This window comes from Arachis ipaensis, chromosome B3 (assembly GCF_059453495.1).
Source record: "Arachis ipaensis isolate K30076 ecotype BB chromosome B3, ASM5945349v1, whole genome shotgun sequence".
Lineage (NCBI taxonomy): Eukaryota > Viridiplantae > Streptophyta > Magnoliopsida > Fabales > Fabaceae > Arachis > Arachis ipaensis.
In genome coordinates, this window is record NC_142438.1 from 119,965,918 (window position 1) to 119,981,781 (window position 15,864).

Genomic DNA, 15,864 nt, shown 5'->3' on the forward strand with positions numbered 1-15,864 from the left:
GCTCTTCTTTGCATGCACCGAGGACGGTGCAATCTTCAAGTGTGGGGAGGTCATTCGACCGATCTCCATGGGTAACAATTTCCTTTTTCAACACCAAATTTTTTTATTTTTCTTTGTTAGAGTAGCTATTGCATTGCATGATAGGTTGCATGTTAGTTAGAATTTGTACATATTTTTACCACTTCTTTGTTATTAGGACTACTTGGTTATGGTGATGATTTCTTTTCCAAGAAAATTGTTTTTAGGGCACCCTACCAATTTGAAAATTTTTGTTGAACTTGCTTGAAAGAATTTATTTTGGAACATGGTTTTGAGCTAAGAACACAAGCTTGTGAGATTTGAGCCTAATGGTGTGGTTACATCTTATAACCACTTATTTGCCTTCGTGCGTGTAATTGTTCTCTTTCTATGATTGTGATCTTTGATTTGTTTGATTCTTTATGTCCATTATTTTGTGTATTCATGCATTTATATGATTGAGGCCATCATTTCATTAGCTCACTTACCCAAATGGCCTTACCTTCTATCTTCCTTTGTTAGCCAAATTTGAGCCTACGATTAACCCACTTTGTTCTTAATTTAGCACATTACAAGCCTTAAAGCGAAAAACAATAAAAGTCTTTATTTGGATCTTTGATTAGCTTAGGCTAGTGTGTGTGAGTATCATTCAAGTGTGGGAACCTTGGGACATTGGGTGAATAAAAGGGTAGTTTTGTATTATTATTGTAAATATTGGGAATTGGGTACATACTCATGCGTTAATTAAATGTATAGACCTTATGGATTGATGTTCTTGTGTATAGTTTGAAAGAAAAAGAAAAAAATGAAAAGAAAAAGAAATAAAAGTGAAAAAGAAAAAAAAAAGAAAAGAAAAGAAAAATGTATATAGAAAAAGAAAGAAAAAAAAAAAGCAGAGCAATAAAGGGGACAAAATGCCCCAAAGTGAAGCTCAATAAGAATCAATGCATAAGTGTTGTGAAATGAAAAGAAAATGCATGAGTATGTGAAAAAGTGAGGAATGGGTAGTTAGATTAGTACTTAATTGTATAGGTCATCATATAGGTTAGGTGGAAAAGTTTAAGTTAATCAAAGATTCAAATCCTTAAGTCCACTAGCCATATATGATCCTACCTTGACCCTAGCCCATTACAACCTAAAGAAAAGACCTCATGATACATGTATGCATGCATTGAATAATTGTTGATTGTTAGAAGAAAAACAAATCTTGGAAAGCATGATTAGGGGAGAATTGAGAGAATCAACCCCAAACACCGAGCGACTAGAGTGCAAACACTTCCGGTGAGGGTTCGATGCTCAATTCCTTGATTCCCGGCTTTCATGAGCGTTCTTCTCGCAAGTCTACTTGAACTTCATTTTGATATTCGAATTGGTAGGATTCATGAATCGTTATATGATCTTGGCCCTACTTGTGCACGTATGACTTGGAGGATTGATTTATTTTTAACCAAGTAGGTAAAACCATTTTGCATTTAGTTGCATATAGTTTAGGTTGCATATAGTTTATTTACATTGAATAAATGTTGATACCCTTTGTTTCTCTCTTGGCTTAAGCATGAGGACATGCTTGGTTTAAGTGTGGGGAGGTTGACAAACCCCAATTTGACGGTTTATCTTGTATTGAATTTAGGGGATTTTATCACCTTTTACCCACATTTATTCAATGAAATAGCATGGTTTTGTATATTCTCCTTTAATTGTGCTTAAGAGTGAAAACATGCTTTTTAGGTCTTAAAATAGCTAAATTTAATTCTCCTTGATTCCATTAGATGCCTTGATATGTTTGCTAAGTGATTTCAGATTTAGAAGGCAAAGATTGGATCAAGGGAATGAAGAAAGAAGCATGAAAAGGTGGAGAACTCATGAAGAAATGAAAGAACTGGAAAGCTGTCAAGCCGACCTCTTTGCACTTAAATGACCATAACTTGAGCTACAGAGGTCCAATTGATGCGGTTCCAGTTGGGTTGGAAAGCTAACATCCGGGGCTTCGAAACGATATAAGATTTGCCATAGTTGCTATACGTATGGTGGCGCGCACGCGTAAAGTACGCGCACGCGCCGTTGCTGCCACCTAGTTCACTTAAAGCAAAACGTGGCCAACGAATTCTAAAGCCTTGTGGGCCCAATCCAACTCATTTCTGATGCTATTTAACCCAAGGAGTGAAGAGGGAAACATATGTTAGTTACCAATTAGTTTAGTTTAGCTTTGTAGTTAGAGTTAGAGAGAGAAGCTCTCCCTTCTCTCTAGAATTAGGATTAGGAATTAGGGTTAGATTAGGACCTCATAGTTCTAGGTTTAATTCAAGTCTCCTTCTACTTCTACCTTCAATTGATGATTGCTACACTTTGGTTCTTCTCTCTATCCCTATTCTCTTGTTGTAATTTCTCTTATCTTGTTTCTAGGTTTTGTAATCATGATACTCTTGTTCTCTTTATTTTCTTTCAATAATGCAATTTGAGGTAATTCATGATAATTGTGATTTCCTTGATTGTTGTTGTTAATTCTTTACATTCAATTGTAGTTAGAATTCATTCTTGTTGTGATTGACTATACTTTTCTTTTGTGCCTTCCAAGTGTTTGATTAAATGCTTGGAAGAATTTTAGACTAGAATTTTATGTTCTTGGCTTGAGAAGGTAACTTAGGATTTATTGAGTCACTAGTGTCCAATTGATTGATAGTTGATAGCCATTAACTCTAGCCTTCATTAATCCAATTAGTGGAAAGCTAGGACTTATGGACTAGGATTGATATAACTCACTTGACTTTCCTTTGTTAATCGATTTAAGGATGACTAAGTGGGATTAATCCTTGCAACTACCATACTTGTGGCTAGTGATAATGATGAAGACCCTTGACAACCAAACCTTGCCAAGACCATTTTGTGAATAAAGTTTTCCTACCATTTACTATTCACATTCCTCATCCAAAACCCCAAAATAAACAAGTCCATAACCAATAACAAGAACACTACCCTGCAAGTCCTTTGAGAGACGACCCGAGGTTTAAATACTTCGGTTTATAGATTTTAGGGGTTTGTACTTGTGACAAACAAATTTTTGCATGAAAGGATTATTGTTGGTTTGGAGACTATACTTCAACGAGACTTCATTTGTGAAATTCTAAACCGTCAAAAATCCGTTCGTCAGACATAATGAGGGCAAAAGTTTCAAGAAACTTTAAAAGCCCCGATATGGACCTCTATGACGAAACCACAGATCCAAAGCATCATTTAAGCAATTTTAAAAGTCAGATGTATCTAGCTAAGGCTTCTGACGCGACGCGCTGCAAAGCTTTCCCGACCACCTTATCGAAAGTAGCGATGAAGTGGTTCGATAGCCTCCCTCCAAGGTCGGTCACCAGCTTCGAGGACCTCTCGAGGAAGTTTCTAATGAGGTTCTCCATTCAGAAAGATAAAGTAAAGCATGCACCGAGCCTCCTAGGAATAAATCAGGAGGTCGGAGAACCTCTACGAGATTATATGGAAAGGTTCAACAAGGCATGCTTAGAGATTCAAGACCTGCCCACCGAGGCAGTTATCATGGGGCTGGTCAACGGACTAAGAGAAGGTCCCTTCTCACAGTCCATATCAAAAAGACACCCCACCTCCTTAAGTGATGTGCAGGAATGAGCTGAAAAGTACATCAACATGGAGGAAAATGCTAGACTGAGAGAGTCGAGTTGGCAACCTGCGCACCTTCCCTCGATAAAAGAGAGGGAGAGGGAGCACAAGGAGAAAGAAGACATCAGTCCCGACAGACCCAGGAAATATCACTCTTATACTCCTCTAAAGATTTCCATAGTGGACGTATACAGAGAGATCTGCAATACTGAAAGGCTGCCACCTCCCAGGCCCATTAAAAATAAAAAAAGGGGAGTCGCAGCGACTACTGCGAGTACCATAAAATTTATGGTCACTCAACAAACGACTGTTACGACCTTAAAAATGTGATAGAAAAGTTGGCCAGAGAAAGCCGACTTGACAGATATCTCATAGAAAGGTCGGACAATCATGGGAAGAGAAATCGAGATGACACAGATAGAAGAGACCCACCACCGCAGACTCCGGAGAGACATATACATATGATCTCAGGCGGATTCGCGGGAGGGGGACTCACCAAGTCCTCTCGCAAAAGACACCTCAAGCGAGTCTACCAGGTCGGAAATGAATCATCCGACCTCCCTACCATCTCATTTACAAAGGAAGATGGGCAAAGAGTAATCCCTGGACACGACGATCCAGTGGTGATAACCATGATCCTAGCCAATGCCCATCTCCACAGAACCCTAGTAGATCAAGGAACTTCTGCAAACATCCTTTTCAAGCCTGCGTTTGACAAACTAGGGTTGGGTGAAAAGGAGTTAAGAGCCTACCCCGACACCTTGTACGGGCTTGGCGACATGCCAATAAAACTACTGGGATTTCTACCCCTCCACACTACCTTCAGAAAGGGGAAAAAATCCAAAACTCTGAGCATAGACTTTATAGTCATCGACGTAGGGTCAGCATATAATGCCCTAATCGGCAGAGCTACCCTAAATCGACTCGGAGCGGTGGTGTCTACCCCCCATCTCTGCATGAAATTTCTGACACCTGCGGGAATAGCAACGGTACGGGGAGACCAGAAGTTGGCAAGAAAATGCTACAATGAAAGCCTGAACCTGAGGGAAAAAGGCAAAGAGGTTCACACTATAGAGCTCGGTGGTGCAAGGGCCAAAGAAGAGCTGCGACCACAGCCAGGAGGAAAAACTGAGGAAATACAGGTCGGCAAAGAGGAAGGGAGGAATACCAACATAGGAGCCAACCTGGGGGAAACCCTAAAGCAAGGGCTGACTAAGCTCCTAAGAGACAATTCTGACCTCTTTGCCTGGAAAGCTTCCGACATGCTTGGGATAGACCCCGAGCTCATGTCCCACAAGCTCTCGGTATATCTGGGGTTGCGACCTGTACAACAGAGAAGGCGCAAGCTCGGCCCGGAACGAGCCCTAGCGGTGGAAGAGCAAGTACAGGCACTCCTAGAAGCCAGCTTCATCAGAGAAGTCAAATATCCAACATGGCTAGCAAATGTAGTGCTAGTCAAGAAGCAAAATGGCAAATGGAGAATGTGTGTCGACTATACTGACTTAAATAAGGCATGTCCCAAGGACCCTTATCCACTCCCAAGTATTGATACCCTAGTAAACTCTAGCTCGGGATATCGATACTTGTCATTCATGGATGCCTACTCGGGATATAACCAAATCCCGATGTATGAGCCAGACCAGGAGAAAACATCATTCATCACGCCCAGAGCTAATTTTTGCTACGTGGTCATGCCATTTGGATTAAAAAATGCAGGGGCCACATATCAAAGGCTGATGAACAAGGTGTTCGCTTCTCACCTAGGGAGCTTAATGGAAGTCTACGTCGACGACATGCTAGTAAAAACCAAGGAAGAAGTCGACCTTTTGTCAGACCTCTCGCAAGTCTTCGACACCCTAAGGTTACACGGGATGAGGCTAAATCCCGCAAAGTGTACTTTTGTGGTGGAGGCTGGGAAATTCCTAGGTTTTATGTTAACACAGAGAGGGATTGAAGCAAATCCTGATAAGTGTAAAGCTATCCTGGAAATGAAGAGCCCGACTTGCTTAAGAGAGGTTCAACAATTGAATGGCCGAGTTGCAACCCTCTCCAGGTTCTTGGCAGGATCAGCACTCAAATCCCTTCCACTGTTTTCTTTATTAAGAAAGGGATGCCAGTTCAAATGGACTCCAGAATGCGAAGGAGCGTTCCAGGAGTTCAAAAGGTTCTTGAGCCAACCACCAATCCTAACCCGACCTCTAGTCGGGGAAGATCTCGTCCTATATTTGTCCGTAGCAGACAAAGCTGTCGCATCAGCCCTGATAAGGGAGGACGAGGTCGGACAGTATCCAGTTTACTTCATCAGCAAAGTTCTCCAGGGTCCCGAGCTGAGGTATCACAAACTAGAAAAATTTGCCTACTCCTTAGTAATAGCCTCACGAAGGCTACGGCCTTACTTTTAAGCACATACAATAAGAGTCCGAACGAACCAACCCATGAAGCAAATCCTCCAGAAGACGGATGTTGCAGGGAGAATGGTTCAATGGGCAATAGAGCTCTCCGAGTTCGAGTTGAAGTATGAAACTCGGACAGCAATCAAAGCCCAATGCCTCACTGACTTCATAGCAGAGTACGCAGGAGACGAAGAGGAAAAGCCAACTACATGGGAACTCTATGTAGATGGATCCTCAAATAAGGTAGGAAGCGGCGCAAGCATAATACTGGTGGATGAAAGGGGAACTCAAATAAAGGTATCCCTCAAATTTGAATTCCCAGCTTCAAATAATCAGGCAGAATATGAAGCCCTGATTGCAGGATTGAAACTGGCAGAAGAAGTCGGTGCAATGAAAGTGATGGTATACAGTGACACTCAAGTGGTGACCTCCCAGATAAATGGAGAGTATCAGGCCAAAGATCCAAACATGAAGAGATACCTGGAAAAAACTCTGGAGTACCTCGGGCACTTTGCGGAAACCGAGGTTAAGCATATAACTCGGGATCTCAACAGCAGAGCAGACGCCCTCTCCAAGTTAGCAAGTACTAAGCCAGGAGGGAATAATAGAAGCCTGATCCAGGAAACTCTCCAAGAGCCCTCTGTAGTGAAAGCAGAGGGCAAACAAGATGTCCTTGAGGTATCCGGGCTAAACCTCGGATGGATGAATTCTTTGGTCGAATACCTAAAATTCGACATCCTCCCCAAAGAGGAAAAAGAGGCTAAGAAAGTCCGGAGGGAAGCACAATATTACACTCTGGTGAAAAATATCCTTTATAAAAGAGGAATATCAACGCCATTTTTGAAGTGCGTACCGACCTCAAGGACCACTGAAGTGCTAGAGGAGGTCCATAATGGGATCTGCGGAAACCATCTCGGAGCTAAGTCACTAGCCAGGAAAGTAATCCGAGTTGGATTCTACTGGCCGACCTTGCAGAAAGATGCCACAGAATTTGTGAAAAAATGCCAACCTTGCCAAATGCATGCAAATTTCCACGTGGCTCCCCCTGAGGAGCTCATTAGTATAACTTCTCCATGGCCCTTCGCAAAATGGGGAATGGACTTGTTAGGTCCTTTTCCCCAGGCGCCAGGACAAGTCAAATACTTGATCGTGGGAATAGATTACTTCACAAAGTGGATAGAAGCAGAACCATTGGCCACCATCACAGCCCAAAGAAGTCGGAGGTTCCTCTACAAAAATATCATCACAAGGCATGGAATACCTTATTCCATTACTACAGACAACGGAACTCAGTTCACCGACTCTACCTTCAGAAGCCTAGTGGCCAGTATGAAAATCAAATACCAGTTCACCTCGGTGGAACATCCACAAGCCAATGGACAAGCCGAGGCAGCCAACAAAGTCATACTGGCAGGGCTAAAGAAAAGACTACAAGAAGCAAAGGGAGCCTGGACAGAAGAGCTCCCACAAGTGTTATGGGCTTATTGGACGACGCCATAATCTGTCACTGGAGAAACACCCTTCTGACTTGTCTATGGCGTAGAAGCTGTGATACCAGTGGAAATCAGTGAGTAAAGCCTAAGGGTGATTCTCCACCATGAAATCGGGAACATACAGGGGCACAAAGAGGAGCTTGAATTGCTCCCCGAACTCTGAGAACAAGCCCAGATAAGAGAAGCAGCATTGAAACAAAGGATGACTACCAGGTATAACAAAAAAGTCATTCGAAGGAGTTTCACCCCAAACGACTTGGTTTTGATCAGAAACGACATTGGAGTCAACAAATCGGGGGAAGGAAAGCTCGCTGCCAATTAGAAAGGACCCTACAAAGTTAGCGAGGTCTTAGGAAAAGGTTACTATAAGGTGACCGACCTAAGCGGCACCGAGTTACCTAGATCGTGGCATGCTTGTAACATGAAAATGTACTATAGTTAAAAGTGAACTCTACTCCCTGATGTACTCTTTTCCCAACTTCACGATTTTTTTCCCAAAAGTCAAAGGGTTTTTTCTGAAGAAGGGTTTTTAATTAGGCGTCATAGTAGAGGCTAAGGGGGAATAAATTATTAAAAACCCTTAATAGCAGTAAAGTACCTTCCCAAATAAATAAAGATCTTTTACAATATCTCTTATAAATTCCTTCTCATTTATTTTTCTTTCTACGAAACGCGCCGACTTAAGCTCGACAAAGCATGAAAATCCCATGAACCGACCTAGATGGTCGTCAGGATAAAACGACGAGGTACAAGTCGGTGTAAAGAGGTTATAAAAGTTGATAGTAAGAGACTCGGAAACATACCGACTCATAAGTCGGAGTGAAAAGCCGAGTAGAAAGGAAAACGCATCGTAAAAATAACCTAAGCCATAGAAACTCAATAAATCACAAAGTTGAGTATAAGGAATAGCAAAAAAGAGATCGAAAAACCTACTAAAAAGCATAAATACTGTCCTAAGTCCTTAAAGCGAAAGGTCTCAGGAGGACAGACAAGCCAAAGAATAGGTTTTCAAAAAAGGTCGAAGAAATTCTCTAAAGTATCAAGATCAGAAAAGCATGCACACAAAAGGTAACTTAAACCCTTATCCAAAAAGGGTATTTATAAATATTTTGTTTACGGCCTCAAAAAGTCAAGAGAAATGTCAACCAAATCACCACAACAAACATAAAAAGAGTTTAAAAAAGAGGGGACCCACAGGCCGGGCCCCCATATAGCCAACAAATTTTCAGAGATTATCACCACCAGAGCCAGGAAAAGTAGTCGGATCACCACCAGAGCCAGGAAGAGTAGTCGGAGCACCATCAGTACCAGGGAGGGAAGTATCCATAGGAGACAGAGAGGAGGTTCCATGAGGCCTTGAGGAACTCGGAGCATCCTTTGAACGAGGCCTTGAGAAACTCGGAGCATCCTTTGAACGATGAGGGGACTCGATTATCCTCTGCCCCCGAGTCTTCAGATCGGAATCGGTGACAGGCTTAGGGGAGGGAGGAGGATAAACTATGGCACCATCAATGACAATCTTGTCAGGATCCAAAGGAGTGAGATCAAGGTCGGGAGCAAGGACTCCGACCTGCTCCTCAAAAATCCTTCAGGCCTCCTCGGCTCATTCAGCAATAGAGTCCTCCAACTCGGCATAAGCAGTCCGAGAATTCAACAAGTCCTTCCTCACCGTCATGAGGTCCTCGAACAATCTTGAATAACTCTCCTGCGCCTTCTTCCTCAAGCCCTCCTCCATATTGCATTGGGCTTGTAACTTGCTCTCCTTCTTCCGAAGGACATCCCTCTCCTCCTTCAACTCAGCGACCTCCTTCTTCAACTCCTTCTCATGTTTCTGATATATGAGAAGCCTTTCCTCCAACTCTTCAACCCTCGAAGTTGAACCCAGAGAGCTAAGAGGAGTCTTCTAAAAAATATCAAGAAACTTGGTGCACACCGCCGTCGCCCTGACATTCTCCTGAGCCAGAATAGTGAGGTGGTTCCGGATAGAAACATCATCCATACCTATACGAGTATGGAGATAGATGTATTTCCGGATAAATGCAGGAGCATCCACCTTAGCCTCACCTTCAAAAGAAGAACTAGACTCTAAAGTCTTGCGCTTCTTCTTCTCTGGCTCAGGAGAAGATCGGGGAGTAGGGGGCGGCTGAGAAGAAGCCGAGGATGAAATGACGATGGGTTGAGAAGGAACCCCCAAACTTCGGGAAGAAGGAGGATGAGGAGGAGGAAGAGGAGAACCAGTTACCCTGGCGCCGCCAGTCCTGACACGAGACCTCGCCTTGGCCTCCTGGACTCTCTGGTAATACTCACTGGAATTCTTCTTCGCCATCTCTGTAAAAAACAATTAGTAGCCAAAAAAGTTAGACAAGTCGGTAAAAACAAATCGCAAGTCGGAAGCAAAGTAGAAAAACAAAAGCTACCTAGCTGTGTCTGGACAAAGGTCGGCGACCCCTGGAGAAATTTTTTGGTATCCAGATATGGGGCTCTCCCCCACACTTCTCGGAGGAACCCCACAATGGCTGCCTCCACTTCATCCAGATCATCCAAACTATATTTCTCACAAGGGGAGGCCTCCAACCAGTACAGAGGAAAGCAAGGAGAAGAATTCTCGTTCAGGAAAAAGGGGTGGTGACCCTCTACGGCTTGAACCTTGAAAAAATAGTTTTTGAAGTCATGGAAAGATTCATCAAAAAGGGTAAAGACTCTTCGACCTTGTATAGCTCGGAAAGGCACCCACTGTTGTTTATTATTTTGCCCACTGAAGGGCTTAGTCATGTGAAAGAGAAAAAAGAAAATCCTCAAAGAAGTCGGAAAGTCCAAAGCATGGCTGATAAACTGATAAATTTTCAGAAAATTCCAGGAAATGGGGTGAAGCTGGGTAGGTGCAACACGGCAGTGACGTAAAACAGCAATCTCAAAGTCAGAGAAAGGGAGAAAAATGCTCAGGCGGGTGATCATGCTCTCGTACATATAAAAGAAATGAGGGGCTACCTCTGAAGCCCTCCCAAAGCAAACCCAGTCTTCCAGACCTGGGGCAAGAAGTTCATACTTTGGCTCATCCTCATCAGAGGTGCAGAGCCGGTGACGAGTGCGAAGGTCAGTAATAAAATCAGTATCAACTAGAGGTTCCTCTCCTAAGACCGTAACATCGACCCACTGAGCAAGAGTTTCTATGGAAGTCATTTTTCTTTTCCTAAAAAGGATTAGCGAAACCTACAAAGGAAAAAGAAAAAAGATCAAGAACAGGGTCTCTAAGGGAATACGGAATCAAACAAAAAGCCTACGAAGTCAACTCCTCTCTCTAAAAAAGTAAAGGTATGCAAACAGAAGCATTTCATAAAAGAGACGAGGAGAAAAGACTAACCTTTTGCCTGAAAATAAGGAAGAGGAAGATGAAAGCCTTCAAACAAAGAATGCCCCACGAACAGAGAAGAAGAAAATTTGAAAAATTGCAAAAACAAAACAACGAAAGAGAGGGAAGGTATTTAGAAGCACGTTAGGGGCATAATGGTAAAAACGGAAAGCGGTCATTAATGGGTGCACCATTACCAAGGTAATTAATACCTACACAAACTCCTAACAGACGTGACGTTTGATTAGACGTAACTGTGAAAATCAAAAGTCACGAAAGTCACGTCGGTTCCGAACAATCACGTCGGTTCCCTCACAAGTCGGCTACGAACCCAAGTAGAATACTCGAACCCAAGTCTTCAAAGAAATTGGGCTCGAGTAGGGGCACCGTTCATACCCTGGCCCAATGATAAGGCCCAGGTCCAAACGGAAGGCCCAATCCAAAGGATTGAGCCTCGCCCTACACCGACCTCCTCCCTACAAAGTCGGTTCTTACCACGACTTGCTCTAAAAGAAGTCGGAGACGAAGATTAGCTGGCAGATAAACACTCATTCAAATGAGTAACTGCCCCTAAAATCTCTCAACCCACTTCCATGAGCCATATCTCAACTTTCCTAAGATAAAGGGATGGTTATCCACCTTAAAAGGTGGAACTACTTCAACGATAGTTATTGGTTCACCACTATAAATACACTGACACCCCTCAGGTATCTCAAGGTTCCAATACTCTCTAGACCTGTTTTACTCCTTTTGCTGACTTTGGCATAGGAGTGTCCTTACAGGTACCACCCCCATTCTCTCATACTGAAGTCAGACGGGAGCCTTGGATCATCAATTCGCTTGGATACTTCCTCATTCAGACAATTGGGCCAGCCAAACTAATCCAACCCACTAATCTCCAATTACCCAACGTAACAGGAGGGTAGATGTGTGAATTTGTAATGTAATAGCTAAATTTAAAAATTATTCAATTCATCTTTAAGAAAAATTAAGAAATACCTGATCTAGTTTTATGTTGTTGCAGTTACTTACATATCATATGTGGTTATTTAACTTTTGAAAAATAAAGGATATTAAATTGGAAAGAAAAAGATGGAATTTTTTTAAAATAAATATTTCATTTACAAGTATATGTAATTTGGACATAATTTATATTGTTATATTCTATTATTTATCTTATTTATTCTGTAGGCGAGATAAGACACACATACCTGTAAATGTATCATAGATGTACACGTATTAAGTAATAGAGTATATCTCATTTATACTGTAACCAAGATATACTCAAATGAGAGCTGTTCCGAAGGTTACTTGAAATAGTGATTTGGGACTGAACGTGAGGTCTAGACTCCTTCTAAGGCAGCGTCCAACTTGTTTTGATGTCGAAGTGTCACCGTCCGAATTTCTCGCAAGGAAGTGGGGGTGGTACCTACAAGAGACTTTGATGCTTAAGTTAGCAAGGACTTTAAGCAGATTTTTAGTAAATTGGGTCTTGAATATACTTGAGGGGTGTCAGTGTATTTGTAATAGAATAGATAACCACCTCTTGGAGTAGTTCCACCTTTGTTGGCAGATAACAGTTCCCTTTATCTTGGGAGTTTGTTGAGATCTACCTTCTAGAGATAGTAGGAGATATTTAGGGAGGTAGTTACTTATTCAGATAAGTAGGGCTGGACCTCCCTTGTCGTACCCGACCCCTTAATAAGTCGGGCAAGTAGAAGTGGCCATTCTATTTTGGGTAAGCCTTTATTCTTATTGGGTCTGGCTTTATTTCTTTGGGTTAGGGTATGAATAGTGCCCATGCTTGAGTCTGAGCTTTATAAGGTCGGGATCAGGCATTTGTGGCTTTAGTTCCTTTTGTTGGGTACGTCCCCTTCGGGAAGTCGGGTACTCGACGTGTTTCAAAAAATTTGAATCATTGTGCTGTTTAATGACACGGCGTGGGTCACGCTACAGTTTCCTTAGGCTCTATGCGTACTATTAAATAAGGGTGTAAAATGTCTCTTTTCCCCTTTATTTCTTATAAATACTTCACTTTTTCCTCTTCTTACTTTTTTCGTTTCTGATACGTTCGTTTTCTTTCCTTCTTTCACTTTCTTTGTTTTCTTCTTCCTCCGTTCTTTGTTGTTTGTATGACTATTTCTTTCGTTAAGATTCCTGTATCTTGAGGATCTCGAATGTCTTGTTCATGCTCTGGGAGAGAATCGTTCGTGTTTTTTGCAGTTTGGCGTGCCCTCTTTTTTTGCGTTTCTTCAAGGTTGGTACCCTTATCTATCTTTTTTTGTTTTTCTGTCTTCTGGGTTGTATCCATGATAGTTGTGAAGTGTTATTTGTGATTGCCATTTTGGAGTTTTGTGTTCTTGAAAATCTGATTTTTGGTTTTGAAAAGATTTTCAGTTTTTACTGCCGCTGTGGATTTGATTGTCATTTTCACTATTGCTGTGGGATTCTATGATGCCCCAAAATGATGCCATTTTCATATAGAAGGTGGCTTCATTTCTATGTGTTAGAGGTATTGCATATCTATTTGAGTTCTGGGAAGGTTTCGCAATGCTTGCCCGCCCTTCTTAAATTTTGTTGATGCATGTGTTATTGTTGTCTTTATCCAAGTTATTGGTGTCGACCTGTGATGTTGACCTGACCTTCTAATTGCTTAGCTTGTCTTGCTCAATTTATAGTGATTATTTTTATTTTATTATATTGTAGGTGTAGTTTTTATGTTTCATTCAGTAGTTCACAAGATGTCTACTAAGGCTCCGTCCGACTTGACATGGGTAGATTTATCTGTCCTTACCCCTGTCCCTATTGTTGATATTGAATATGTTGAGGCCTTTCGTAGGCATCATAGGCTATGTTTATGTCGAGAGAGTGAGAGGAACTATGAGATTGTTGTTGCCGACCATGAGGAGAGAGTTTGCTTCCCCCGACTTGATAGGTCGGAATGACATTTCATATGTCTATGATTGTTTTTTTCACAAAGTTAGGGGTTATCTTCCCTTTTTCTGAGTTTGAGACCGAGGTCTTTAGATTCTGCAACATTTCTCCTTCCTAATTGCATCCTAATTCTTGGAGTTTCTTGAAAATATATCAACTTCTTTATCGGGAGTTAGATGTCCGACCTTCTCTCAATGTCTTTTTTTACCTCTTTGTGCTCACCAAACCCTTTAGTTCTAAGAAACTAGGTTGGCTATCTTTCCGTGCTGTCTAGGGTAGAAAAGCCTTTGCCATCTATAATGAGTCCTTTCATGACTTTAAAAATTACTTTTTTAAGGTCCGAACTATTGAGGGTGTGCGATCTTTTTTCTTGAATGAAGAGGATGAGCCCGTCTTCCTTTTGTATTGGGAAGACAGCCCTGTGATAGTTAAGTACAACTCGGACGATTTAGATGAGGTAGAGTCGTGTGTGGTCGGGGTGTTCCAGGAGTTTTGGGCCGAGCTCCTTATCTGAACACAAGGAGGTATTTAGGGAACCCGAGCCAACTTCAGTCCAAGCTAGGTAGTTTTCTCTTCCCTATATAGATTCTACTTGTAAAATTTTATTAATGACTAATGTTCCTTTATTTGGATGTTACAGAAAGGATAGCTCCTAAGTCAGCTACCACGAAGACTCTCTGTGCTACCAGAAAGAATGTTGTTGCACGGAACATTCAACTGAAAGAAGCTTGTGACCCTGCTGTCCTCTCCTCGTCAGCGAAGTCGGACTTAGGACCTTCATCTTTTCAGAAGATTATTCCTGACCTAGCCTCTCAATTGACTCCTCCTCCCGATCCAACCAAACAAGTAACTCGGCCTTCCGCTATTGCTGACGACCCTGCTCCTAAGAGTCAGAGAGCATATACGAGCAGGGCTTTGATGGTCTTGCGTGGAGTGAAAAGCACATCCTTCTTTACAGCTACATTATCATGGATGACGTGGCCATAAAAAGTCACCTTCAACTCTTAGCCTGGGATGGAGTTTGGATGGCGGGCATATGTGCAGCCCTAGTCATGGAGTTGGAGAAGACTCCCTTCAATGCCACTCATAGTTCTTTAGTGGCTTCTCAGGCCGAGGTGGCCTCGTTGAAAGAGACCAAGAAAGAGTTCGAGGAGGAAAGGGATGCACTGCTCTTCGACCTTGGTAAAGCTCGGGCCAAAATCAAACAGGCCAAGGTTGCCTTGGCTATGTCAGAGGGGTCGAAAAAAAAAGAAGCTGAGGAGAGTTATACCCGTGTCTTTGGGGAGAAGCTTGATCTTATGGATGAAGTGACTAAGTCCCGGGACAAATATGCGGATCTCGAGGAGTTTGTGGCCGAAGATATGGATGAGAAGGTTGCAAATTTGAAGGCCCAGTTTTGAGTTATCGCTCCCTAGGTGGACCTTTTCCTGATCAGCCTGAACAACATAGTGGTAGATGGGAAGATTGTTCCTACTCCCGAGAATGATGATGATACTCCTTTGTCTGACCCAAAGATTTCGAGGGAGGGGGGGAGAGAGGTTGGTTAGACTTTCCAGGATCTAGAGGTTCAACCCAAAGGCGACGTCGTTGGTGGTGAACTCCTTCCTGTTCCAACTTGTCTAATTCCCGCCATGCCAGTTTCTGAATATGATCCAACTTCCACTGTTCAAATCGATGATGCTGTCACAGGGGAACAACTTAATCCTCTGTAAACTTTGTTTTCATAGCTTTTGAATGGCCTGATTTGAGGGTCTTTATAGTAGTTGGTTGAACAATTTTCATTTTGCTTTAGTTGTAGTTTTAAACAACTTTAGAATCTTGTTAAATACCTTTCTTCATTTTGATAATTATTTTAAGTTATAAGTGATTATTTCGTTTTTAAAATATATCTTAGCCTATACAGCTGTTTAGTTGGAAAATTTTCTTTGACAACTTTTAATGTTGTGTTTTCACTAAGTTAAAAGTGATGTCGGCGAAATAGATTGGCACAAAATATTGCGTTTTCCCTTTATAAGTTCCGACCTCGTGTAATCGGACTTTGCCAAGTTACTTTCAC

The 15,864-nt window shown here is 42.1% G+C and overlaps 1 protein-coding gene across 1 annotated transcript; it reads right to left on the reverse strand.

The window, feature by feature from the left end:
- Positions 1–8,750: 8,750 nt before the first annotated feature.
- LOC148572250 (uncharacterized) lies at positions 8,751–10,297 on the reverse strand. The gene is made up of 4 exons (XM_088507419.1): positions 9,943–10,297; positions 9,459–9,853; positions 9,195–9,356; positions 8,751–9,095 (listed from the first exon to the last, which is right to left on the reverse strand). Exons 1-4 carry the CDS (start codon positions 10,295–10,297, stop codon positions 8,751–8,753), a joined length of 1,257 nt encoding a protein of 418 aa, XP_088363545.1.
- Between the last annotated feature and the right edge of the window lie 5,567 nt (positions 10,298–15,864).